Genomic DNA, 27,843 nt, shown 5'->3' with positions numbered 1-27,843 from the left:
TCTGTTTTAAGCATAAAGGCCTCTTAAAAAATACCAAATTGAATCTATTGAAAGATTTTGCAAGAATATACTATATTAGAGACTGCAGGGTTACATTTTTATCTTAAATTCAACAATAGCCAGAGAATAACAGAGACTGATGAATGTTTTGAAAGTACCTACAATTCAGTTTTATGAATATCACCTGACTTCTCTTTGACTAAAACCCTGCTCAGTTTGGAGATAGGGAATTGTAATACTACTTTATACTCATATAGCACTCTGCCCTACATAAAGTGCTTTCTTTAAATCCTCATCTTAATCTTGCTAGGTGGGTATTATTATCCTTATTTATTATGGAAAGATTGATTATTATGGAAAGATTGAGAAGTTAAGTGACTTGCCCAAGGAGTTACAGGCAGAAAGTGGCAGAGCTGGGGTTCTAACCCAGGTTTTTTGTGTCAAAATCCAATGCCCTTTCCGCTACTCCAAATACTAAATCCTAGGGGATTGACTGAGGAGAAATAATTCATGCAGCAACTACAAAGGTCTGTGTTGTGTTTATGAAACAGTCAGTGGTACCCTAAACAGCAGTATTTTACCAAGTGTACTCATCATGATTAAAATTGTTCTGATTCTTATGTGTGTGTGTTTGATGAAGTAGTTCAGCTCTTCTGGCACAGGAATGGATGTTTTATGGTAGTTTTTAGTTGAAGGAAAAAACCTACACATTGAAATGTCAAAGAATGGGGGAAATTGAGGAAATGATGTATTACAGGAGTATCAGTTGCTAACTACAGCTTTACTGCTATATGCATGATATTCTCCAAAGCCTGTAAATCATACAGGTTTGCCTCTTTATGAAAAGAAAGATTCGGTAAGGTCTTTAAACTTTTCAACTGAAAAAGGTTATTTCAACGTGAAATATTATTGTATTCAATAGTACTTCCAAGTTAGGAGTTGATTAAGTTTAATGGGTTTCTTTTTCATACTTAGAGGAAAAAAATCTATGATTATATTTTAAAACTCCATACGGTAATTAAATTTGTTTGAGAGCCTATAACTACTTCAAATATAATTTCCATCAGCATATAATAAACACAACCTGAAACCAAAATGTCCATTATTGGCCAATCTAGTAGAAGATTTCTTATGAAAAGTATAGATTCTCCTCATTGATTGCTGCCTGGAGAGTTAAAAACTTTAGTCTTCTTTCTGTAAACTCATAGCCTTATTCTCAAGAACAACCAGAACTCAAAGAAATTCAAAGCCATTCATTTTGGGGAAGTGCAATCAGTCATCAATAACTATTTATTGACTGTCCACAGGGTGCGTAGGCATTGAAGTGGCAAGTGATTTATTTGCATTTTTCAAAGGATTTCTAAGGGGAATCTGAAGATTTGCAGACGTTTTTCAAGATGCAAAGCGGTGTGTGCTACTCTAACCTAACCTGCCCTTACACGGGATGATTAGAATAGTCTGGGTTTCAGAGCTCTAGGGATTTCTAACACCCAGAGCCAACTTTTGTAAGCGAAGACCCCATTGGGTGCCAAACGACAGAGGGGGCTGGTGGTCAGAACACGGCCCCACGAGGGGCTTCTGGACAAATCAAGCCCTCCCAGGGCTGGAGCAGGGCCGACTACGGCCATGGCGGCTCTGACCCGCCACCCCATCCCTCCCCTCCCCCCGCACTCCCCGCCCCCACCCCCCTTCCCACCAGCTCACACCATCTCCCAGTCTCCCAGCCCCGACCGGTTCTCGCGAGATCCGGGCAACTGAGCGCTCCGGGCCTTTTCAAATCGGGATCCGTTACCGCTTTCCCCGCTGCCGCCATTGTCGCGCTCGGAGCCCCTCGGCGCAGGCGGCGGAGGCGGAGGCCGTGGCAGCGGGATGGCGGATGCCGACAAGCCCGAGGTGCTTAGGGCCGCTGGCGACGACAGCCCGCATCGGCAGCCCGCGGAGCCGCCGGGCGAGCCCCGGCGAGAACCTCATCCGCCTGAGCAGGAGAAGCAGCCGCCGCAGCACAGCAGCAGCTCCAATGGCGTTAAAATGTATTGTCTTTTCCTCCGGGGACCGGGACGAGGTGGGGGGCGGGAAGTCGACCTGGGGGGCCTCACACCGAGCTCAGCCTTGATGGGGGATAACCGTTCCCGGGCCGTGGGCGGCGGGAGGTGCAGGTGCAGCCGGCCCTCTCCCGGATCCTTCCCGCCCGCCCCGACCCGGGGAATCCCGGGTGTGGGCCTGGGGGCTGGCGCGCCTCCCCTGCTTCTGGCCCAAGGCCGCGAGTCACCCCCTCTTCCCTGACTTCGGATGAAGAACCTTTCAGCAGAGCTCGGCGGCCGCCATGGTTTGCAGGAAAATGGTCCCCCCTTTAAAGGCCAGTGGTTGGTGTTCATCACTAGGGAGTAACTAGGGATGACATCATCGGACATTTCCTCTTAACCACCGAGAACGTTTGTAAAAGGAACATCCCCCCATCTCCCCGGCCTCCTTCTGAGCTTTATAAGTTCAGTCTTGTTGTTTTCTAAACTATGTATTCATTTCTTGACTGATACACACCGAGAGGAAGTTTAGTAATATGCTGTGAGACTGAATCCTTTGTGTTACCCTTGAATCGATAAGAGGTGCTTTAAAAAGGGAACTGTGCCTGGTGCCTTGCTCCGCCCCCCCCAACCCCCTCCCCATGTTTGTCAGCCACGCAGGCTTTAAAAAAAAAAAAATCTAAACGCTGGATGGTAGGATCTTAATTTTGGTAAAAAGGTAAAGAAAGATCTTTTTTAGTTGAAGAAAATGCACTGCTTTTAAGATTGCAGCAGCCATCAGTGCGGATAAAGAATGTAGTCGACTAGAATCCGTAATAATTTATAGTTGAAAGGGAATACTGTGCTCTCCTTTGTTCTTGTTACATAGGGGGAATATGAAGTCAGGCATTTGATTTGCACGTGCCCAGCTCTTCAAATCTGAAGTTGCAAGTATGTTAATAGTTTAGTGAAAACACTAAATTTAGTAGAAAGTAGTGAACATAATGCTCAGACTAAAATAGGAAGGTAAATGTTACTTTTCTTTTGTATAAGAATGTTTGGAACAGTATGGTAAGACCTGGACCAGTCTGTTTAAGGGTGACTGCAGATAAGATAAGGTAGGTCTCTCAGCCCCGTTATGCACTCTTGCTCTCAGTTAGATGTGAATAGGATAGGCAGTATCTTCTAGGCAAAATAAAGGTGAAACCTGGTGCACTTAGTAACTGAAGACCCAGAAAGTGAGTGAAGCACTTTCTACCCTGCCTGCCAAAGTGTGGGCTTTCAGGGATTTGGCATTATAAATACAAATGAAAACCAGTGGAATGATAAAAAGCATTTTGTTTATATCTAAATATGGGCCTGCCACCTGAACAAAAAGTACAGCCTTGAGTTATGTGGAGAAGCCCTACTATGCTTGGGTATGATTAGTGTAATAGTCTTGGTACAGATAAAGCTGGTATCTAAACCTCCATTAGATCTAAAAGGCTCTAATCCCTTTTAAAGTCTCATTGGGGTTTAGCTAGACAGAAGAGAACAGAAGTGGGAAAAGAATCCCTTTCACTTCTGATTGAGGAAGAGGAAAATATAAGGTGAAGAAATGTTACCAGTAATATGAATGCAAGTTCTTTTCATATTGCTTAGAATTCATCTTTCTCCCTTCCTCTTTTCCCAGTTGAGTAAAGAAGCCAGTTTACTATCAGGGGTTTCTTGTACTGTCTATTCTTTAAGAATATGTAACAGTCTATCATGAGTCCCTTACACTGAATAACTAGGGACGTTTACCTGCATCAATCTAACAACATTTTTTTGATCCTGGGCAACAACTGGAGTAGTTTACAACCCAACACATAAACCTTGATTTGATTCACCATATATTTTTAATGATAAAAATTCATAGAGGTGATAAAAATTACCAAATATTGTCTTAAAATATATGTTGCTTAGAAGTGAACAGAGTGCTGTTTGTCATCAAGACTGAAACGATTTCTACTGAGGTTAATCCATAGTAATTGAGGATGGAGGCAGCTATGTCGGAGACAGCTGTGTCTTACTCCTCTTTATAATTCCTAAGTCCTTATGTTTAAAAAGGCCCAGTAAACGTTTAAGAAATGCAGACGTGAACTTTTATGGTCATGAAACTCACATACAGAGGATTTATTTGGCATATTCATCTTTTGACAAGAAATTAAAAATGTTTCCCTAGGTCTAGTCTTTCTTTTTGCCAAAATAGTATACTAGCTTTCCTTTTCCTAAGTGAATGGGAGGAAAAATAGCACTATTGTTATAACTCTTCATTATTCATGTGTGACTAAGTAACACCTTGGAGCATATGGAGATTGAGAGTTACATTATGGAGCTTGTATAAAATATTAAGCATTGGTGCAAGGTGTAGTGTTTGAAGTAGAGTAGTTTTTTTTTTTTATCATATTAGGAGTAAAGAATGGAACTAGGCTTAATTTTGGATCTCATGGTATAGCATTATGCTTTTTAAATCACCTATTAAAGCCACGTGTCCTCACTTAATATTGGAGACTGATTTTTCAGAAATTGAGGTTAATTTGGGTAATGTTTTTGTGACTTAGAATCATCACAGTCTTTATTTCAAGTACATTAAAAGGAAGATTGCTTAGATGAATAGTTTTGGAATTCTGGATGTAGTGCCAATATTTTGATATTATGTAGCATCATTTCCCTAAGAGTTTTCACATATATCTTTACTGTCTTTCCCATAGTGTATTTATGACATAGAAATGAGTTCGGAAATTGAGTAATTGTAATTCACTTTCTTAATGATTAGACCATACCTCTAGCAACTAAACTGATCTACCTTCCATAGTAATCTTAATTGGTGCATTGTAGATGAGCAGTTTGGCAGTATCTTTAAGATGCCACTAATTGGGGAAAACTTGAAGAAATCTCTCCCTCTGGTCATCCCTTGAGTAATAAAGAGCATATCCTATATAATAACATTACTACTTTTTAATGAAATTGTCAGATTGTTGTAAGCTTCAACATCCATGTGAGAATAAAAGACCATAGCGAGTACTTCAAAACTGTGTATGATTTTCACAGTTGGTTTCATCTAGGAAGAAAATAGGCAGGGGACGGGGTATTTGGAGAGCAACTGTATATATGTCTGCTCACCTGAACATAGACTTAGTTATTTTAAAAACATTCACTGAATTCAGCCTATTGTGTGAATAGGTTCTTTGGGGGATTAAAAAGAAGGGTTTGTTTTTGTATCTATTGTACCCAGAAACCAGAGAAAAGTGCTCTGTGGCTTTTGGCTGCTTGCTGCTATTTACAGGAGTGCCACTCTGTTCAGACAGGTAGGTACTTGCTAGAGTTGGACAGTTGAGAAGACCACTTCTAGGCATGCCATTACTGATGACGGAAGATATTTGATAGTGAAGGTGTCCCTGTCAAGGTCTGAAGAGGTGGCAAAGCATGTTTGGTCCTAATGTGTCTCCCTTGATTTTAGCAGTTTTTCTGGCAGACAGTAGCATTATCTGTGCTCAGGTGAATATGCGTTCTTAATTGACTATTTATTCATTCAAAAATTAATATTTATTAAGCACGTTACCATGCTAGGTGATGGTGATACCAGTGTAGATCGTTTTTGTTCTCATAAAGTTTTACATATTATATTTATAGCTGTGTTGTTACCTGATCAGAAGAGCAGTGTCTGAAAAGTTTGATATATTGTGGAACAAGTGACTGCAATGAGAGGTGTGTGTGGAGCACTGCAATGTATAGATTCCCACAGTCTCTTGGCTTAGAAGATAATATAGAGCCTGGATTATGAAACCTGATTGTTTATCCGAATAATCTAGGAAGCTTTAAAAGATTTAGATTCCTTGACGTCATTCCCAGAGATTTTTCTTAGTGTATGTTTGTGAAAAGTTGCTTTAAAATTGAAGTTTTAATTAGTTTTAAATTCACTAGGGTAATTAGTGACTTAAATCTATTGTTCTGTTAAAAATAAATTACTTTTGAAAATTAAATTGCATTTTTAAAATGTATATCCAGATTTTTATCTTAGGATTTACTTTAAGTGGATACTTACATGTTATACATGCTTGGTGGGATAGCATCATATAGTTGTAATGTGATTACAGTCTTATAAATTATTTTTCCAGCTAGGGCCTCATTAAAAAGTAGATTTATAAAATTCTGATTCATGTTGCATTTAAGTACTGCTTTCCTTCTCCATCTCATCCCACCATTATAGATAATACTACTAATAAAAATGGCATGTTTCTATGAAGTACCCTATCCTAGTTTACAGGTTAAAACAGATAATGTTAAGCATGAAAATAGTAGGATACCTTATCATTTTTCTGTGTTGATCAAAATTGAGAAAAGACAAAAATGAGAGTCATATGGGAGTATATAGATATAACTTTTAATTGTGTTTTTAAGCAATGGAAGAGTTCTGGGAGGAAACAGTTAACCTTTAAGAGAGGAACTTTTTCAGGGTGTCATTTTGTAAATTAATTTTTTTAAAGCTCTGAATGAGGCCCAGAAAGTTAATTCTCCATTAAAGGTGGCAGTTTTAATATACTTTAGGAATAAAATCACCTATTTTCCCCTCTTATTAGGTTCTAATAACGTTTACTAAGTAGTATGATGGGAAAAACTGGGTTTGTTTGAATGCTGCAGTTATTTAATATGGGAAAAAAGGAGGGTTGTTAAATGAGAACTTTAGTAATATGCCCAAATCATTACTTCAAAAAGATGTTGGGTAATTATAGAGCCAGAAGGTTGACTCTCCAGCTGTTTTGCTGAGGTCTAACTTAGGGGAGAATTTTGTGAAGTAAAGTGATAAATATGAAATATATGTTTAATGTAGACTTCCATTATTGGAAGCACCCCTGAGGTTTTCTTTTTGTTGTTCTGTTTTTTGTTTTATTTTTAATTCACAGGGAGAATGATGAATCAGTCAAAGAAGAGAAATCTGAATTAAAAGAAAAATCTACAGGAAATAAGAAGGCCAGTAGATTTCATCCTTACTCAAAAGACAAGAATTCAGGCACTGGAGAAAAGAAGGGTCCAAATCGTAACAGAGTTTTTATTAGCAACATCCCCTATGACATGAAATGGCAAGCCATTAAAGATCTAATGAGAGAAAAAGGTAACTGTTTTTTGATAAACCCATTGTTGGATGATAATCTTATAGAATGGGGAGGGAGCTAAGCATACGGTTTTTATTCCTCTTAGCCACACAGACTCAAAAAATTGATTTTTGTTTATTTCTTGACACATAAATTAATCTTTTCCTCTTCTTTCGCTTCACACAATTTCATTACAAGGTAGTATGTATGGATAAATGAAGGTGGTTTTTTTTTTTTTTTTTCCATTTTAGTGGGGTAGTAGCGAGCCAGCATATGCATGCCACCAAGAATTTTGTTAAAGTGATTGCTTTGTCTAGTTGAAGTTTTTATAGACTTTTAAAGGCCTATTGCATTAGGTAAACAATACATTTAGCTTGTTAAAGTATGAATAATAAGGTCTGATTATTTTTTTTCCAAAAGCTGTTTTGTTATTATCTTGGTGGAGTCTGGAATCTGGCTGTGGAATTCATTTTGTTTGCATTGTCATGAATGCCATGATGCTGTCTCTGCAGTTCTATATTAAAATTGCGTTACTGCTGTTGCAGTTTTGTTTTCAGAATAACCTGAAAACCTTCATTTTATGTACATGGTTGGTTTTGGGGGAAAATATTTTTAATACTTGATTTTGTAAAAGTTAGTTTTGTTATCTCTTGAAAAATTGAGTTTCCACAGTTTTGCAAACTATGTACTTGGTTTTGAGGCTGTTCTCTTCTAATAAATAAAAAAAAAACTTGCATTGGTGTATCTGTTGTAAGGTGACAACTATTTGATTGGTTTTATTCATTGACTTTATTTAGAAAGTGTGTGGCTTGCTGTGAAGCATGATTTGTAAATTTAGTTTACTGACGGCAAACATGATTGAAGACATTCAGGTAGAAAGTCACCTTAAAACAGCTGTTGTGTGTAGGCGACCAAAGTTATTTGAAAAGTGCTAATGTTGATGTTTTTAATATGATAGGCTAAGGGACCATTTGTATGTATACGTGCATTTGTTCACCAACTATATCATGCTGGCCAAAATATGATCTGTAGCATGAATTAGGTTAATATGGTTGTTAGCTTTTTTAGAGAATGTGGATGATGTACATTTCTGAAAATTAGTTAAATTTACATAGCCATTGACAGGAGGTATGTTGGTCTGGTTTTGATTGTTGGTGAATAATAGGTGCTTTCTGTAGAGTTGTGCACAGGAGTGCAGTAAAGCAAGATATTGGTGTTTAAATGTATTGTTTCTTGGTATTTTCCTTTTGTATGTCTTATGTAGTTGGTGAGGTTACATACGTGGAGCTCTTTAAGGATGCGGAAGGAAAATCAAGGGTAAGTGCTGTGGGCAATAATCTGCTTGAGGTTTAAAAGTTCCTCAGCAGTTTACTATTTGTATAATACTTGTACCAGTTTTTGGAAACTTAAGTTTCATTTTGTTTTACTTTATTATGAAAGATTTGAGGCTTTATACTAGCAAGTCTGACACTTATACAAACCAAACTAGCTGCCTTGAAAGGATGGGTTTTGTAAATGCTCATAAAGGGCATTCACTTTTCTAATGAGCTAAGGTAATGCTTCTTAGACAATAGATTTTAATATAGGAATTTTTTTTGTTGTGTTTTGATGTCTTCAAGGATACTTTAAAAGTCACTGAATTGATAACATTTCCTAAGAGTTCTGTGAGTTTCCTAAGAATTCTAGCTTAAAGGTGTTAATTCAGAATGTATGTTTGAAACTTGCACTGAAGAGCCTAATTTGGTAGCCTGCAGGACTACATACAAGGCAGTGCTCTGATCAATTGGTATGAATAACATTGATGTTTAAATTGACATAGAAGGAATTGATTGATAGTAGATTTTGATTTTTAGCAACAAGAAAGCAGTATATTGAAGAATGTAATGGAAAGCTGTTTAACAATGTTTAATTATACTAGCGCAAACCAATTGGGTACATAAGAAATAAAAAGTTTGTCATCACATTCAGATGGCACTTTGAACAGTAATAATGACAAGGAATTATTTAAAAAGTAATTCTACTAATTTGTTTCTTTAGCATAGATTTTTTTTTAACATACTTACAACTGGATGCTAGTAAAATGTGTGTAGCCAGTTTGAGAACTTTGTTTAAAATTAGATTAATATTTCCTATTTTGATTTTAATAACATTGAAAAATTTACATTAATAACTATGCACCATACATCTTTCAAAAATATTTTCACAGTGTAAGGATAGGTATTTGAGAGCCTTCAGTTGTTACCTTGAGTTACTTTTGATTGAATTTGTGTGATGACATTACTTTAGTTTTAAAGAAGAGTCATCTAAAAGTAAAAATGTGCTTCAAGCTTGTTTGATGCTAGATTCTACAGTCTTAAATGCATAGATCTAAAAATTTTCAGAAAATTTGTGGTAACTTGCCTGTTATTTTCTAGAGGTGTAAAACACAAAGAATGATTGTATTATTGGTTGCTTTTAATGATTTAAGTGTTGGAATCTGCCATTAACTGCATCTACTGATCCTAAACTTTTTTTCTTTTGCATATATTGACAAATCTACCGGGATATAGGGTTGTGGGTAAGAATTTTTTTTTTAAGTATCTTAAGTCAAATTTAAACTTACGATTGAAAAAAAAATCTTAATACATAAACATTTCCTATAAATTTTTTTCCCCATTAAGTGTGGTTGAATTCAAAGATGAAGAATTTGTCAAGAAAGCACTAGAAACTATGAACAAATATGATCTTAGTGGAAGACCCTTGAATATCAAAGAGGTAAGATTTCTTATATTTGGAATAATTTAAACATTTGAATATAAGAATGTGTCTTCTTTGGATTTTCATCTGGTAATGTTATTTATCTGGTTGCAACACTTTTTTAAAGCATAGATGCTTATTAAAGCATTATGTAATTGATGATAGTTTTGCTTGTACATGATTTCATATTTGCCCTTAAGCAGTATCCTATGTATTTGATTTGTTCCATGTTATAAACAGGTGTGTAATTTAAAAAAATTATAGGACACAGAAATTTAAAGATGACCTACTTCAGGTGCTGACTTTATTTGGTATAAACGTTTTCAGTTTTTAGATTGTGTTGTTAGATTGAGAAATATGTAGATTTTCTTCTAGTTGATTAATAAAGGTTGCTTAATAATACAAATATCTTATAGATTATATAAAATTGATTTTCACTTTTAATAAAATTAACCTGAAACTATGCCAGATTAAAATTAAAGTTATAAATCTGTTAGTGAAATTTATAACTGGAACTTGGAAACCCCTAAAATGGAGATGTTCTATTTGTATGAAAGTATAAATATGTTGACATAAGAATGATCAGAAGATACATGAAAAACTATTTCCAGTTAGGTATAATTTACCTTGGAAATGATTAGCTTGAATAGAAGCCATTTTCATGTCTTTCTTTAGTTCATATTGTTAATCTTACCTGAATAGTTTGATCACAGACTATTTATGCATGTAGTAAAAAAACAAGAGAGGATTTAACTTTGGGACCCTGAAAAGTTTCCACCAAGGTGGATACAAATCATTGTAGAGCAGTACTGTCAGTCACAATTTAATTTAGTGTGATATCGATTTGAGTCACAGCTTTCTCACTTTCTAGCTGTGTGACTAGTCGAGTTATTTATTCTCTAAACCTTAGTAATTATAGTAATATGTGGATAATACTTACCTACTTAGGGTTTTTATGAAGATTAAATGAGATGCATTTATGAGAATAAGAGAAACTCAGGCTCTGGCATCAGAGAATCTGTGCGACTCAGGGCAAATTACTTAACCTCTGTATTTCTTTGTTTTCTTATCACTTAAATGGGAATGATACTAGAATCTATCTGATAGTGTTATGAGGACTCAGAGTTAATATATGTAAAACAATAAATGTTACCTATTTGTTATAATTGTGATATTACTATATAAAGCACTTAGCACAGTGCTGAAAATATTGTAACTACATAATAAATGTTAGCTGAAATAATAATTTTGATTGTTATTATTCCTGTGCAAGGTGGGAGTGTTACTGGTCCTTGGTCTCTTGTTCCTGGATATGAGGTGATAATAGTTGAAAATTAAAGGCCATGCTGCCAACAAATACAAATTTCCCATCTCCCTTTATTGGAGTCAGCTTCTGAATTTCTCTAATTCTCTTTGAGCCTAGCACTTTTATTCTTTTTTTTTTCTTTTTAATATTTTGAGAAGTAGAAAATTGGTAGAGAAAGTTTAGACTGTTGTAATCTGTATCAGCCATTTATGTGGTAATTTTTATGCATAAGCCAGGACCAATTTTCCAGAAATGTGTTGACACCCTAATAATTTCCCATAAGGGTGACATTTGTAGAACAGCCACCATTTGAGAAATTATTATTTTGAGGATTATGACTTGCTTTTTTATGATGTTTCCTATTCTTCTTCAAGAGACAGGTATTATAGGGAATTCCCTGGTGGTCCAGTGGTTAGGACTCCATGCTCTTTGTGTTCTTTTAAGATTTAGTACATTGTAGATCCTCAGTAATATTTCAGAGACCCTATAATAGAGTTACTTGATCCAAGTTGATATAGGATACTTCCATTTTTAACTTCCTAAAGAGAAAAATGGTTGAGTTTGGCCTAGCTAAATGATGAGGTGTTCTTTATTCAGTTAACTTTTTTGGATTAATATCTCTAAAGGTCCCTTTCTTGGAATTATCTGATTTTTCACATGGGCGGCTGGGGTTAGTGTTGAGAAATACTAGTTTGAGTCTAGGGAAAAGTATATTTACAGTATTCATTAACAGGTATTAGAATTGCATTTTTAAATTTAATTAAATGAGGTTTAGTAGCAGTTGTATACTTATTATAGGCCCTCTCATAGCGATAGTAGGCAGTGACTGGCAGGTTCACATCTAGGGGGAAAAGAGGAATAAAAACCATGCTATATAGCAGGTGGTTTTACATAAATTGTATTTTGTATATGTTTTATGATATATGTATGTTTATATTTTTGTGTGTATATATGTTTATATGTCATACCTAAAAAAATCAAAACATAGCAATATGTTTTATTAATGTTAAGATGTTAAGGACAAACTGTCTTAATGGTTCATGAAGCATCTCCCCTGCTATGTCCTCCTCCTTCCCCCACAGGTAACCAGTATTCTAAGTTTTGTTTTTTGTGCAACTTTTTAAAATCTTAGGCCTGAAACATTTATTTATTGACTTAAAAATTTTTATAGCATTCTTCAAAACATTAATTTCTTTGCTTTTGTATTTCTTTTTATTTCTTCATGGTGATGGAATACATTGGATGACAGAATACCTTTATTCTTACATTCACTTCACCTTCTATTCTCCCAGCCTTCCTAGAAAATTTATTAAAGTCATCAGTTTTCTTTTTATTAGTATTCCCAGATTGAGGCCAGCAGAGTAGAGTTGATGATTACATGTACCATTATCATTTGGTATTGCAGATGATAGTCTGTGTGTTTATATGGTTTTTGTTTGTTTTTTTGTATTCTACTTACTGAGATGAGTGAGAAGTATGTTTAAGCGTGCCTTTTTTGTTTTGCATAAAGGCAGGGTATTTCTCTTAAAAGTTAATGGACTAAAGAAAACAAAAAACTGAACAATGTTTAGTACCATTCTTCACTTGGTACTTAGCCTTTCTTTATCTCCCTTCTCCCTCCATCTCAGATCATAACCATTGTTGAGGATGGAAAGAGGTTGGAAAGCAGATAATTGTATTTTGTTTGGGAATGAAATTTACACATTATAACAGTTCCTCTCTACCCCAGTACTCCTGGGTTTTATAACAGTCTGTTCTGCTGTTGAAAGCTTTGAGTTAGTATGAATTTGGCATTGCATTGGGCATATATATATAGTGGTGAGAATTCACCATTACTGCATTTTGAAAAGGAAAGAGTCACAGTAAGTATTTGGTTCCTCTTTGAGCTATGTGCATTTATATGTGTGTGCCATATACTTGTATACCTGTATGAGGACAAAATTAAACTAATTTCAAGTTCTTAAGTGACTTTAGTGATTGGAAAGAGGTATTTAATTGACATCCCTGGAGACTGAAATCTTTTGTCTATCCACAGGTTTTTATGGGACTGAATTCTCTGGATGAGAAAAAGCTCACTCTTCAAGAGGGCCAGTAATTTGAGCCAGTTGGGATAGCTGCTGTAGAATTTGAAGTTATTATTTTAGTGATATAGACTTACTGATGTGTCTAGTGGCATTTAACATTCACTGTGTGTTATAGGATCCTGATGGAGAAAATGCTCGTAGGGCATTGCAACGAACAGGAGGATCATTTCCAGGAGGACATGTACCCGATATGGGATCGGGATTGATGAATTTACCACCTTCCATTCTCAATAATCCAAACATTCCTCCTGAGGTTATCAGTAATTTGCAGGCTGGTAGACTTGGTTCCACAATTTTTGTTGCTAATGTAAGTTTAAGCTTTACTCTGAAATTTTGCCATTCAGATATTGAGTTCTAATCATGAGATTATTTAATTAGATGAATGGGTCATAGGTTTATAGAACATTTTGCTTGTTTTAAAATAAAGTAAGCAAAACAGTAATTAAAACCCAATTGTAAACTCAAATCCAATTTAAGTCCATAAATATAAGGTTAGAGTGTAAATACAAGTATTTAGGATTTTTTGACACAGAACTGTGGAATTTGTAAACACTTAAGCAGTTCTTGAAATTATGTACTTTTATTGAATGTGATTTTTGTTCATATTGGTAAATGGATTTCCTTTTTTAGCTTTGATATTTGATATTTGTGAATGTGCGTGTTGTAGTTGGTTTGTCATTTGTTCTAAGCATTTGAAAGTCAGTGACACCAACCATACTTTCCAAACTCTGAATTTCTCTCAGTGGAAATACATATGAAAGTTTCAAATGTACAAAACAGGGTTGAGTAGCTCTGAGAGACTGTTTTGGGAATTAAAAAAATTAAGGGTAAGGAACAACGTAGATGTAGCTTAACTGATTTTTAACAACTTAAGATCTTTCTATTTGAATACTATTGATATATTGTTTAACAAGAATATAATATAGTCCTTTATATTTTTGAGAGTTTAGAAAAGATTCGTATTATTTATAAGTGGGTGCAGAGGTTAATAGGTATGTAACTTTATATAATTTTATATTAAGCTTGACTTCAAAGTTGGTTGGAAGAAGCTAAAGGAAGTGTTCAGCATAGCTGGAACTGTAAAGCGGGCAGATATTAAAGAAGACAAAGATGGCAAGAGCAGAGGAATGGGCACAGTCACTTTTGAACAAGCAATTGAAGCAGTTCAAGCAATTTGTATCCTGATTTACACTTTAGCATTATTTAATAAGGTTGAAGAAGTTTGATACCATTTTTGTGGGGATCATGGAATTTAAGGTTGTCTGGCTTAGAAATGTGTATTAGAATTTGGTCTCCAGCACATAAAACCTTTTACTGTGTCCAAGTACTAAAGTCACTCTTAAAACTTGAATTAGCCATATTGCACAGGCCTGGTATGAACTTTTTTCTACACAACCACAACTAATTGTATACATGCTGTTGACAGTAATGTAATTCATTGCACATTAATACAGTTTCTTTAAATGAAGCCTTGTTAATTTTCTCTTTTCAATGGTTGAATTAAAAGATATTTATAAAATAAAACTACAAAGAACTGAAGATTTTTGAGTATGTGGAAGAGACTAATACAAATAAGTAAAATACTAAAGATGTTGATTAAAATTACAGAGATAGTCTGATGCTGAATATGATTATTAAAAATGTGTGTTCAAGTACAATTTCATAGTTGTCCTAACTGGCTTTCCTTGACTGAACCAACAGCTATGTTCAATGGGCAGTTTTTGTTTGATAGACCTATGCATGTGAAAATGGTGAGTTCCTGTATATCACTTCAACTCTCCAGCCTCTTCAAATGTTATCTGCTCTCTTCTCTGTTACAGATCTTTTTAGTTATATATTAACCATATAATAAACTTTTTTGCAATTAGGATGACAAGTCCGTCCCTCATGAAGACTACCGTTCACATGATAGTAAAACACCACAATTACCACGTAAGTGAAAGCTATTGTTAGAAGTAATACAGACTATTCTTTTTCAGTTTCACTGTATGCTAAGCAAAGCTCTTTATTTTTGTGCCTATATCCCAAGTTGCCCACAGTTTGGTGTTTGGAGTTATGGAGCTAATTTGGTATAATTGATTAGGAAGACTGAGAAGATAAATATATGCCACTTTTTTTTTCTTTTTATAGTTTTTCCTGATTATAAAAGCAGTATTTACTAAAAAATTTGTTACGCTCATACATGAGGGGAAAAAAGTCCTTGTAATTTTACCACCCATAGGTAACCTCCATTACATTTTTGTGCATTTTCTTCCAGTCTTTCCTTCTATGTGTATTTTTTTACATAGTTGAGAACTATCGTATAAATAATTTTCTATTTTTTTGTTTAACATTAGCGTATAAGCATTATGCAACGTTAAAAAGTCTTTCCAAAATTTTTTATTGGTTATTAATAATGTCATATGGATCCTGCATAATTATATCACTGTTACATATATTTTAGGTATTTTAATTTTTTTCTCTTTAATTACCAATAGAACTTTTTCTTTTTTTTTTTCTTTTTGTATACAAACTTTTGGTATGTTTTTGGTTATTTCCTTAAGATAGGTATCTTGAAGTAGATTTATAGTTTTTAGGTATGCTCATTGATCAGTATTATCAAATTGTTTTCCAAAGGTTTATAAAACAGCAATATAATATACTTAACATCTGTGTCTCAGTGCCCTATCTTCGAAATGAGAATGCTAATAGTACCTACTTCATGGGGTGGCATGAGTATGGCATGAGTTAATATATAATATATGTAAAGCACTTAGAATAGATCTGGCATAATGTAAAAGCACTTAGTAAATACTATCTCTTGTTCTTTTTGAGGTGTTTTCTCTGGTTATTATTAAAGTTTTTTTTTTTATAAAATATTTAAAATATACAGACAAATATAAAATTACTTGGGTAGCTGTCGTAGACCGTATTTGTTTTAGGTGATTTTTCTTTAAAATAAAATTTTACAGTTAAAGATTCTTCTCCCTTACCACCTCTCACTACATACCTTATCTAGAGGAAACAACTTATGAATATAGTGTTTATCATTTAGATTTTAGTAATTTGATTACACACTTATACATACATAAACATTATATGAAATTGTTTTGCTGGATTTAAAATTTGATGTAAGTGAAATTGTGCATATTATTCTGCAACTTGCTATTTTTGGTTTAAGATTGTTTTTGAGGTTCATTTATGTATAGATTGTAGCTGTAGTTCCTTTATTTTAACTGCTAATACCACATTTTATATATATATATATATATATATTTTTTTTTTAGGTTATTCTAATTTTTTGTTATTAGAAACAGTGCTAATTTGAGGAGTGTTTCTTCTTTTTCTGTTAGAATAATCTGTTCTCTCAGTGTTTGCTAGAAATTATTTGTAAAACTGTCTGGCCTTGGTGTATTATTTGGGGGAAGATTTTTAACTACTTACTGTTCATATTTCCTATTGCTTCTTGAGTCAATTGTGATTTCTATTTCTCTGAGCATTTTACCATTTTTGTTCACTTTCAGGTTTGGTGGCATAAAATAGTCTCTAAATTTTTGCCACATCTATAGTTGTGTCTTTTTTAAATTCCAAAGGTTTGCAATTTTTCTCTTTTTCTTAGTTTTGCTTAGAGAGTTGTCTGTTTTCCTAGTGCTTTCAAAGAAGTGAATTCCATTTTTTTATCTTAATTTATGCTCTTAGTTTTATTTCCTTCTCTATTTCTTTGGGTTTAGTCTCTTTTTTTTGTCCTGACTCCTTAAGTTGAATGTGCACTTAACTGACTTGCAGCCTCTTTTTTAATGTAAGTAATTATGACTATAAATTTGGCCACTACGTACAAGTTTTGCTATAGCATGTCTTTATTGTGATTTAATTTTTATTAAATTACCATTATGATTTCTTCCTAAGTCATATGTTTTTGAATATCCAAATATATGTTTTTTTTCTTATTAATTTCTAACTTAACACTGTGGTCATAGAAGATGGCCTTTATGATTGTGATTCTTTGGAATTAATTAATTTGGACTTTGCATTGCAGCCTAATACAGGATACATTTTAATAAATATTCCAGGTGTGCAGTATACTGTTCAATATATGTCCATTAAATCAAGTTTGTTAATCATTTAAATTATATCTCTGTTAGTAATTTTGTCTGCTACTACTATCTATTACTGAGATATGTTTAGGGTAAAATCCCCTGCTATAATGTTGAATTTGTCTATTTTTTTCTTGTTTTACTTTAACTATTTTGAAACTAATTCAATAGGTGCCTACAAGTTTAGAACTGATACATTTTCCTAGTGAATCAAGATTTTATTGTTATAGAATGCTTTCATGTTTAGTAACTACCTTTAAGTCTTTTGTCTAATAGTAACGTAGATACAACAGTTTTATTTATTCACATTTGTAGATTTATTTGGATTAATTCTCTTTATTTTATTTTGTGTTTTATTTTCCTGCTTTTTTTTTTAAAGTCCTCATTCTTTTTTTTTTTTCATGAGTTTTTTTTTTTTAATTTTTTTGGGGGTACACCAAGTTCAATCATCTGTTTTTATACACATATCCCCGTATTCCCTCCCTTCTTTGACTCCCCCACCTCGAGTCCCCCCCACCCTCCCCACCCCAGTCCTCTAAGGCATCTTCCATCCTCGAGTTGGACTCCCTTTGTTATACAACAACTTCCCACTGACTATCTATTCTACAGTTGGTAGTATATATATGTCTGTGCTACTCTCTCGCTTCGTCTCAGCTTTTACAAATATTTATTTTATATTTATTTTTCTCTTTTGATGGTTATCCTGGATATTTTAATATGTTAATATAATTATTCTGAAGTTAATATAATTATGCTCAATAGTAGAATGACCTTTGAATGCTCTAATTCTAATCACTCTCCTACTGAATTATATGCTGTTTTGCTCAATGTTTTAGTTATATGTTGCTTTTTCTCCAATCCCACAAATTGGGCATTATTATTACTTACTTATCATTTATTTTCACAGACCCTGGCACTATTTTTACCCCTGAAGCATACATTTTAAAAGCTCTTTCAATGAGTATCTGTTGTTAGTAAATTCTCTCAATTTCGATTTGTCTATGAGTGTTTTCAAAGATAGTTTCACTGGTTAAATAATTTAAGGTAGTTATTTTCTCTCAGCACTTTTAAAATATTCCAGTCTTCTGACTTCCATTGTTGCTGTTGAGTCAGCTATCAGTTGAATTGTCCTTTCTTTATAAGTAAGCTATGCTCTTCACGTAGCTGATTTTAAGATCTTTGTCTTTGTCATGCAGTTTTAAACTACAGTGTAGGTGTGGATTACTGTTTATTGGTCTTTCACAATTGAGAATTCAGTTTTTTGAAATAAATTCTGGAAAATTCTCAGCTTACATGTCTTTGAATATTACCTGTTCTCCCTTTGTAGGGCAGTCCTTTCCTGCCCTTCCTTATCACTCAGGGTGTTATCTTTTAAGATCCTGGCTTTATAAAGTAGGGGCTTTCAATTTACTTTTCTACTATTAGTACTTTTCAATTTATTTCGATTAAAAAAAATCCTTTATTATATTCATACTTTTTATATCTTTTCTTTTCAAGATTTATGATTTTATGTACTCTTTTCTTTTGAGATAGAATATGAACCCATAGACTTTGACAGAATCAGTGTGTTGTTTTCATCATTATTAACCTATTTTTTCCTTTCTCCTATCACCCCCCACTTCCTTTGCTCAAATTATTATAACTTGGCAAGTGGGGCCCTCTCATTTCCCATGCCTCTGCTATTCTTTCTGATAAGAATGGGATTTCCCAGATGCACGAAGATTTTTCTTATTCCAAGACATGAGATTGGCCTACTTTGAAGGAGTCCTGGTTCCTTTCAGTGAAGAATGATATCAGAGATGAAAATGAGTATTAGGTGTAGACATGAGCATTGTTGTTTTTTTTTTAAGAACTTTTATTGAGATACAGTTAACAGACAATAAATAGCATATATTTAGAGTGTACAATTTGGTATCTCAATCTCCCAATTCATCCCCCCCCAGCGCTCCCCGCTTTCCCCACTTGGTGTCCATCTGTTTGTTCTCTGCATGTGTCTCTATTTGTGCCTTGCATTTTCTCCTTCATGGTTGTTAGCATTTGCCTTATGTATTGAGGTGCTCCTATATTGGGTGCATATATATTTATAATTGTTATCTCTTCTTCTTGGATGGATCCCTTGATTTTTATGTAATGTCTTTTCTTGTCTCTTGTAACATTTTTTATTTTAAAGTCTATTTTATCTGATGTGACTATTGCTACTGCAGCTTTCTTTTGATTTTCATTTGCATGGAATATCTTTTTCCATCCCCTCACTTTCCATCTGCATGTGTCCCTAGGTCTGAAGTGGGTCTCTTGTAGACAGCATATATATGGATCTTGTTTTTGTATCCATTCAGCCAGTCTGTGTCTTTTGGTTGGTGCATTTAGTCCATTTACATTCAAGGTAATTATTGATATGTATGTTCCTATTACCATTTTCTTAATTGTTTTGTTTTTGTTTTTGTAGGTCCTTTTCTTCTCTTATGTTTCCTGCTTAGAGAAGAAGTTCCTTTAGCATTTGTTGTAGGGCTGGTTTGGTGGTGCTGAATTCTCTTAGCTGTTGCTTGTCTGTAAAGCTTTTGTTTTCTCCATCGAATCTGAATGAGATCCTTGCTGGGTAGAGTATTCTTGGTTGTAGGTTCTTCCCTGTCATCACTTGAAATATATCATGCCACTCCCTTCTGGCTTGCAGAGTTTCTGCTGAGAAATCAGCTGTTACCCTTATGGGAGTTCCCTTGTATATTATTTGTCATTTTTCCCTTGTTGCTTTTAATAACATTTCTCTGTCTTTAATTTTTGTCCATTTGAGTACTGTATGTCTTGACGTGTTTCTCCTTGGGTTTATCCTGCCTGGGACTCTCTGCACTTCCTGGACTGGGGTAGCTGTTTCATTTCTCATGTTAGGGAAGTTTTCAAGTATAATCTCTTCCAATATTTCCTCGGGTCCTTTCTCTCTCTCTTCTCCTTCTGGGACCCCTATAATGCGAATGTTGGCGTGTTTAACATTGTCCCAGAGGTATCTTAGGCTGTCTTCAGTTCTTTTCATTCTTTTTTCCCTATTCTTTTCCACATCCCTGATGATCACCATTCTGTTTTCCAGGTCACTTATTTGCCCTTCTGCCTCAGTTAATCTGCTGTTGGTTCTTTCTAGTGTATTTTTCATTTCAGTTATTGTGTTGCATATCTCTGTTTGTTTGCTCTTTAATTCTTCTAGGTCTTTGGTAAACTTTTCGATCTTTGCATCCAGTCTTTTTTCAAAGTCCTGGATCATCTTCACCATCATTATTCTGAATTCTTTTTCTATACGGGTGCCTAACTCTTCTTCATTTAGTTGTTTTTTTGGGTTTTTATCCTGTCCCTTCATCTGGTACAAAGTCCTCTGCATTTTCATTTTCTCTATCTTTCTGTGGCTGTGGTTTTCAGTTCCACAAGACAAAATACTGCTGATACTGCTTGATACTGCTGTCTGCCTTCTTGTGGAGGAAGCTATCTAGGAGGCTTGTGGGTGCTTCCTGATGGGAAGGACACGACATGAGCATTGTTGATAGTCATGTGTGCTATTGCTTTGAACCATTTTTAGGGACTGAGCTGAAAAAAGATATTTCTTTTACCAGGTCACATTGATCACAATTTAACACAACATGCTTCTGTATTCTTTTTAAAAAAAATGTATATAGTATATGGTTTTTTTCAGCCCCCACCACTTACTAATTGCTACATTGACTAGCAAGAACTTTTAAACCAAACTAAGAACTTTTAAACCAAACTAAGAACTTTTAAACCAAACGCAAATAGTTCCCACTGTCTTTAAGGTCATCAGATTATCTTTTTACAGTCTATTTTCAGTGAACTTAATTAGCTTATTTTAAGAGAGGAAGTAAAAAGAATACTGGATTTAGAGACAGAAAAATTGAATTCTAGTCTTAGCTTAATCACTTTGTTAAATGGCATTGTACAGGTAACTTAAGGTCTCAAAAATTACCTCATCTATGAATAATAGATGTGAAAACACTTAAGATACCATATAAATATAAATAAATGTTTATGTCAATGATAAAACTAGGTAATATAACATTTGCTGTATTCAATATTGTTTTCATGGTTGTTGACTTTTTAGTTTGATTTGAACCATCTGAAAAGTAATTTCTAGATTTTAAGAGGATCTACAAATTCAAGAAAGATTCTTATTTTCAGATATGTATGTCATTTATAAGGTGATTCAAAATCCTCTTGGTATTTCATTACTCTTGTTCAGTATGCCTTTAACTGAAATATAAGATGGACCTGCTTTTTCTTTTTTACTTCTCATTAGTAAATGATGTTATAGTGAGGCTTCAGTGTGATGCATTCCAATGAAAATAAGAACTGGTGCTCTTATTTACAAATTTGCAAAATTTTAGGAATACTCCTATAGGCATATAGCTTTAAAAAATTTTTCAGTGCCAGTTAGTTGATCATATATATAAGTGGGTAATAATATTCTTACTTGTGCTTTAGGTGGTCTTGGAGGCATTGGAATGGGACTTGGTCCAGGGGGACAGCCTATTAGTGCCAGCCAGTTGAACATAGGCGGTGTAATGGGAAATTTAGGTCCAAGTGGTGAGTAGTCTAACTTTATTATTTCTTTTTAAATGATACATTTGCTAGGTTGTAAAGCTTATATTTACTAGTTTGTTAGTAATGTTTGACGGACTCTAGTTTATAGGTGAATATTTAAGATGTTACTTTAGTCTGAAAAAGGAATGAAACCTTGAGAGCAGAGAGCATGAAAGAGGTTGGACAAAAGGTCAGAAGGGTTCCTCTGAGGCCAGCCGTGTTACAGCTAGCCTTTTAGCACTTTGGATTTTGAGTTGTCTTTAAGGTAGAAGGAGAATATTCAACATAGTCTATGCCTTGTATATCATGGATATACAGTAATTGTGGAATTGTGGAAACACTACCATATCATAAGCAATTTAAATTTGAGTATCTAGCTGGGAAGGTAGCTTTTCAGATAGCTGTTTGGCTCTTCACTTAGACTAACCTACAGTTTATCTTTGAAGATTGATTTTTAAACTTTTTAGTTTCAGAACCCTTTTATACTCTTAAAATTTGTTGAGGACCCCAAAGTGCTTTTGTTTATGTGGTTGTATTCATCAATATATACTGTATTAAAAATTAAAACTTAGAAATTAAAAAAAAACTTGCATATTTATTTAAAATAACAACAATAAACCCATTACATGTTAACATAAATATAATTTTTAAGAAAATAAATTGTATTTTCTGATACAAAAATTAGTGAGAAGAGTGATATTATTCTACCTTTTTGTACATCTCTTTAATGTTTGGCTTTATGCAAGACAATCAAGCTCTTCTATCTGTTTCTGCATTCAATTTGTTGCAATATCATCTATCATGTAGTTTCTGGAAGATTACATCTTATACGCCTGAGAAAATGAGAGTAGAACAGTCAGTATCTTAGTATTTTTTGAGTAATGAAATAGTTTTGACCTGTTGAACCCTCAAAGTTTCCCATACCATATTTTGAGAATTGCTGTTTTAATTGATGGACTGATTAATGCTATCTGGTTCCTATTTTTATTGAGATTCTGTAGCTAGACTTTAAATTGTGAGGGTAGTTACGGTAATCATTTTGATCTAAGCAGATGGAAATTTTCTTCCTTACTCTTAGGCCTTCTACCCTCCTAAACACGTACTATTTTTATTCTTTAATTTTTTACTGCTCCCTTAGCTGCTATATTTAAAGGAGATTGACCTGAAATCTCAATCTGCTATAGTGATATTTATGTGTCTAAGCTGGAAAAAAAAAATGAATGATTAACTAGTCCTAGATATTCTTTAACTGAATGTGAGTATGACCAATGAATTTTGTTTTCTTGTCTAATAAATATTCAAAGAGGCCTTTTTGAAGACTCATGATTAGACAACTGCTATGGCATATCACTTTAAACCATCCCACTTGTGCCCTGCTGCTTCTCTAGTATTCTAATGTGACTAGACCAGTGGTATCTATTTTGCTCTGTTACATTATGTCATTCTTCAGTCATTAAAATAAGATTTACTGAAAGTACATGTTGTGTATTTTATTTGAGGTATGGGAATGGATGGTCCAGGTTTTGGAGGAGTGAATAGAATCGGAGGAGGTATGTATAAGCATTTGCTTTTTATATGTACCCATCACCATGTTTAATAAATTAGAAACTATATTGAGAATTCCAAGGAAAACAGAAATCATGGTTTATTGTTGACTCACGTCCTAAAGGCTGCTAGCGGAAATTGAGTCTGATACCTTCTTAGAGGCATATGGAAGGTGATGTGTTAAGAAGCAGTTGCACAAGGTAGGATGGATGAAGAGCTTACTGATGAGACTTAATATTTACAAAATGTACCTTTCAGCTATACAACTGACAGTCAGATCTCAGACTTAATCTTTATTCCATAGGAATTGGGTTTGGTGGTTTGGAAGCAATGAATAGCATGGGAGGATTTGGAGGAGTTGGTCGAATGGGAGGTAGGTAAATGTATATAGTGGGATGTGTATGCTACATTTCATTTTCCCCATTATTAAAAATGTCCCACCTTTACTTAGGAATGGATACTATAGATGTTTTCAGAGGCTGTTTGGGCACTAGAGGATAGGGACAGGCATGGCGGGACTGGGATATATGTGGCATGTGAAGTAGGTTGGGTAAATCGTGGACTTTTTGTATTGTGACTTTTACTGTCATTACAGTTTAGTTTCAATAAGTTTATAAATGGATTACTGTTTATTGATAATACTTGAAAAAGGGTTAATTTGTTGCAAAATCTTTTCAGAGCTATACCGTGGTGCGATGACTAGTAGCATGGAGAGAGATTTTGGACGTGGTGATATTGGAATAAATCGAGGCTTTGGAGATTCCTTTGGTAGACTTGGTAGGGCTGGCTGTTTACTTCTCCTTTTCTTTTTTGCCAGTTATATTTTTCAAAGTTTGGCTCTCTTTTTGTATGAAAAATTAGAATTTTATAATGTTTCATGCAATTTATTACTTGAAAAATACTTTAGAGATTTTAATGTACTAGTTCTCTTCAGTATCTTACATATTTGAACCCTGTTTCTAGAAGACTTTATACGTCTCAGTTATTGTACATCTTCTGAGAGCATAGTACCTTGGGAATTTTAAAGTATGTTTAAATTAATTAGTATATTATCTTTCCATCCTTGTTTAGGCAGTGCAATGATTGGAGGGTTTGCAGGAAGAATAGGAGCTTCTAACATGGGTCCAGTAGGATCTGGAATAAGTAGGTTTAAATTTTACTAGAATTTTACAGTAATATTTGAGTACTTGCAAAAAATTTTGCAAGAGTAGTAATTGTAGTATTGTAATACTTTTTTCTTGTATGTTATGACCTGTAATTTAGAGAAACTTTGATAGTTATTCAGCTTTACTGTTTTATCGCTGTTTGAAATTTCTAAACTAACTTTGAATTTTACTTCTTTGACATTTCTAAACTAACACCAGAATATGTTAACTGTCACCCAATTCAAGAACTTTTATTCCAGCTAAAGAATCTGGGGATTTTCCTGATTATATATCAGGAACAGTGTTAGCTTTAGCACTGACTCTGTTTCCTTGCTTATTCTCTATAACTGCTATTACTTCCATCGTACCTTGCTTCTCATTTTACTCCTTTTCATCATCTTTTCAGCCTTGGCCATTTTCCTGTTAACCATAATTTCCCTACCTTCCTTTTTCGCCTCAGTGTTTATATTTCTGTTCCCCTAATTTTATGTTTGTTGTTCACAGAAAGCCAATTTGAGGGTGATGTTAATTTTTAGAATGGGGATATTAGGTACGAGAAAAAAGGATACAGTTGAGAAAGTAGGAGTAGAATAGTTAAAGGAGAGGACTCAACATATAAGAATCAAGCAGGTATGAGCTACAAGCTAGATTCTCAAGCTCTGAGCAAAGGGGTGTGATTCCATTTTTTGTTGCTATCTCCACAAGTTCTGTTTAACGTAGAGACTAAAAGTTAGGTTTTTCTGTGGTTATTGAAAATTGAGTTGCTAAGAAAAGAGAAATTGTATGTGAAACAAGATACTGAGGTGAAAGGTAAGCTAGGAAAAGAATATTATGTAGGACAGTATGATGAGAGCAACAGTTGGTGTGTTGGAGTTGTAATTATTTGAATTTACCCCATATGTCTTTGTTCTAACAATTACTGAGCTTGGTATTATTGAAAAATAAAAATGAGGATAAAAACTACTATAATATTAATGAATAATTGATAGAAAACTTGTATAACTTATGTTTTATGATAGAATATAGTTTTATAGAAGTGTATATGTATAATGTAGTTATGCAGTGGCTAGAATGAACATTCAGTTAGCCATTAACTTTCAACTAACCGAATATATACCAAATTAAAGTCTGTTCCTTGAAAGATTGTTATATTGTGTGTATGAGGATAATTTTGTGTTTATATATTGTCTAATTACATAAATGAATTGATTTTTCTCTCTCTTTTTCAAAAATGATTCTCTCCCTCCTCTTTCTCTCCTTCTTCCTCTTCCTTCTCCTTCTGTTTTTAAAACAAAAACACCAAACTCCCAAATCCTCCCTTCCCTTCTTAAAAATCCAGGTGGTGGAATGGGTGGCATGAACAGTGTGACTGGAGGAATGGGGATGGGACTGGATCGGATGAGTTCCAGCTTTGATAGAATGGGTCCAGGTATAGGAGCTATACTGGAAAGGAGCATCGATATGGATCGAGGATTTTTATCGGGTCCGATGGGAAGCGGAATGAGAGACAGAATAGGCTCCAAAGGCAACCAGATATTTGTCAGAAATGTAAGCAACTAAATGTAAAGGATACTTAAAATTATTTTTTTTCTTGTATATCTGTTACTAATACCTTTTTTCATTCTAGCTGCCTTTTGACTTGACTTGGCAGAAACTAAAAGAGAAATTCAGTCAGTGTGGTAAGTATGCCAATGACTGCAGATATATTGATATTGATTATGGAGGAAAAATTGATTTTAAACTTTTAAATACTGCTTAGACCTTTACCTGTCTAGATGCTTATTCCTGGGTAGTATGACACATTTAATTCCACATCAAAGAAATGAATTACTTTGCTATCCTCTGGCACACAGCAGCGGAAATTGCTACTAAATAACAAGATTTAGAGTCTGCTATTGTCTCTTGTGGGTAAAGAAAGGGCTTATTTTATTACCTGATTTTTAAATGGTTAATATATCATCATTGCTTGCATTTAAAAGGATGTTTTTTCTGTGGGAAATATTAATGAGTGGTGTGTTTATTTCTTTGTTTATAATGTAGTACAGTTCACTGTCAGCATGACCCAATGAAATGCTGACATCCAAGTGATATGGAGTTAATAGATGAGACCCGTTCTGCATATTCTGTCACCTATACAACAAAAGAAACTTAGCTGATAGCATAGAACTCACTGCCTAGAATGCCTTAGACAGGTACATTCTAGTGGCCCTTCTGTTTCTTTTATAAACTGTTCTTGGCTATAATGATACTACCTATACAACCTTAATATATTCATTAGGTCCTAGAAGATTAGGCGATTTATTACTTTTAAAAGGGCCCTTTTTTTGTGGTGTTGAGAGAATTAGTGTGGGTGGAACAAAGCAGCAGATTTCCTGCTAGTATTTTTCTGCTATTGCATTGTAACTGAAAGAGTTTAATCATTAATAGTAAGCTGTGTAGGTGGGATAGAATGATAAAAAATGGCGAAATAGAAGTGGTACATTCAGCCTTTTAGAGTTAATGGAAAGTTAAGAGTATTTGGAATGTGTCTTTAATTTTTGGAGATCATGATGGGGATAAGTTTAGTGTTCTCCCAGAAAAGTGGCCTTTGTAGCCACTATCACAAGTGATCAATGTGATCCTTCTGGAAACTTTTATCTAATGTGTTCTCAGAGTACTTTTACTTTCTTGTAATAGTTCGTTCACTTGTTTTCTTCCCTCCCAGATGGAGGCTCTTAAGAGCAAGAACTTTTTTTTTATCATCTTTTTATTCTAGCACCTTTCGTTGGCTCCATACATACAGTAGTAGTTTATTAAATGTTTATGAATGAGTCAAGCATTCTGAAAATATCTTCATTCGTTTGGTTATTCATTAATTAAATCTACAAATATTGTATTTTTGGCAGTCTGCTTGTCATTAGGATTAGAAAGGGGAAGACAGTAAGATATTACCCCTGCCCTCAAAGAACATACAGTGTGAATCTATCTACAATGTTCTAGTGGCTCCTTTTTGTTGCTTATCTTTTCATTTATATTTATTTATATTTTATTCAAAGAAGAGAAAGGCATTTTTTCTTGATAAAAAAGTTATAAACAAGTCAACTAGTAAATAGTTGCTACTAAAAGATAGCAGAATTATCAATTTGTTTTGAGGTGATGGTAGTCATTGTAGGAGTAAGAAGATCTCCCAGAATGAGTAAGTGGCACAAGCCACAAATCCCATAGACTGTAGGGGAAACGAGGGCCTTATAGTGGAATATAGCAAATGAGGAGCAGTGGCAGCAAG

At 34.3% G+C, this 27,843-nt stretch overlaps 1 protein-coding gene across 2 annotated transcripts in view; it reads left to right on the top strand.

Annotated features, from left to right (window-relative positions):
- The first annotated feature begins 1,755 nt into the window (after positions 1-1,755).
- Positions 1,756-27,843, top strand: part of MYEF2 (myelin expression factor 2) — a 32,029-nt gene continuing 5,941 nt past the window's right edge. Inside the window, exons 1-16 of one of the 2 annotated variants that reach the window (XM_057722637.1) lie at positions 1,756-2,030; positions 6,926-7,134; positions 8,379-8,431; positions 9,664-9,671; positions 9,775-9,868; positions 13,356-13,547; positions 14,263-14,416; positions 14,942-14,991; positions 15,109-15,172; positions 21,790-21,891; positions 23,388-23,438; positions 23,738-23,806; positions 24,112-24,210; positions 24,505-24,576; positions 25,918-26,126; positions 26,206-26,257. In XM_057722637.1, the coding sequence (XP_057578620.1) occupies positions 1,870-2,030; positions 6,926-7,134; positions 8,379-8,431; positions 9,664-9,671; positions 9,775-9,868; positions 13,356-13,547; positions 14,263-14,416; positions 14,942-14,991; positions 15,109-15,172; positions 21,790-21,891; positions 23,388-23,438; positions 23,738-23,806; positions 24,112-24,210; positions 24,505-24,576; positions 25,918-26,126; positions 26,206-26,257 (1,639 nt within the window). In that variant the 5' untranslated portion in view covers positions 1,756-1,869. The remainder of the gene's footprint in view (positions 2,031-6,925; positions 7,135-8,378; positions 8,432-9,663; positions 9,672-9,774; positions 9,869-13,355; positions 13,548-14,262; positions 14,417-14,941; positions 14,992-15,108; positions 15,173-21,789; positions 21,892-23,387; positions 23,439-23,737; positions 23,807-24,111; positions 24,211-24,504; positions 24,577-25,917; positions 26,127-26,205; positions 26,258-27,843) is intronic. The other variant, XM_057722638.1, reaches the window with a different exon arrangement.

The sequence above is a fragment of the Hippopotamus amphibius genome, chromosome 2, assembly GCF_030028045.1.
Source record: "Hippopotamus amphibius kiboko isolate mHipAmp2 chromosome 2, mHipAmp2.hap2, whole genome shotgun sequence".
Lineage (NCBI taxonomy): Eukaryota > Metazoa > Chordata > Mammalia > Artiodactyla > Hippopotamidae > Hippopotamus > Hippopotamus amphibius.
The sequence above is the reverse complement of the archived record's forward strand: the minus strand, read 5'-3'. Positions and strand labels throughout refer to the sequence as shown.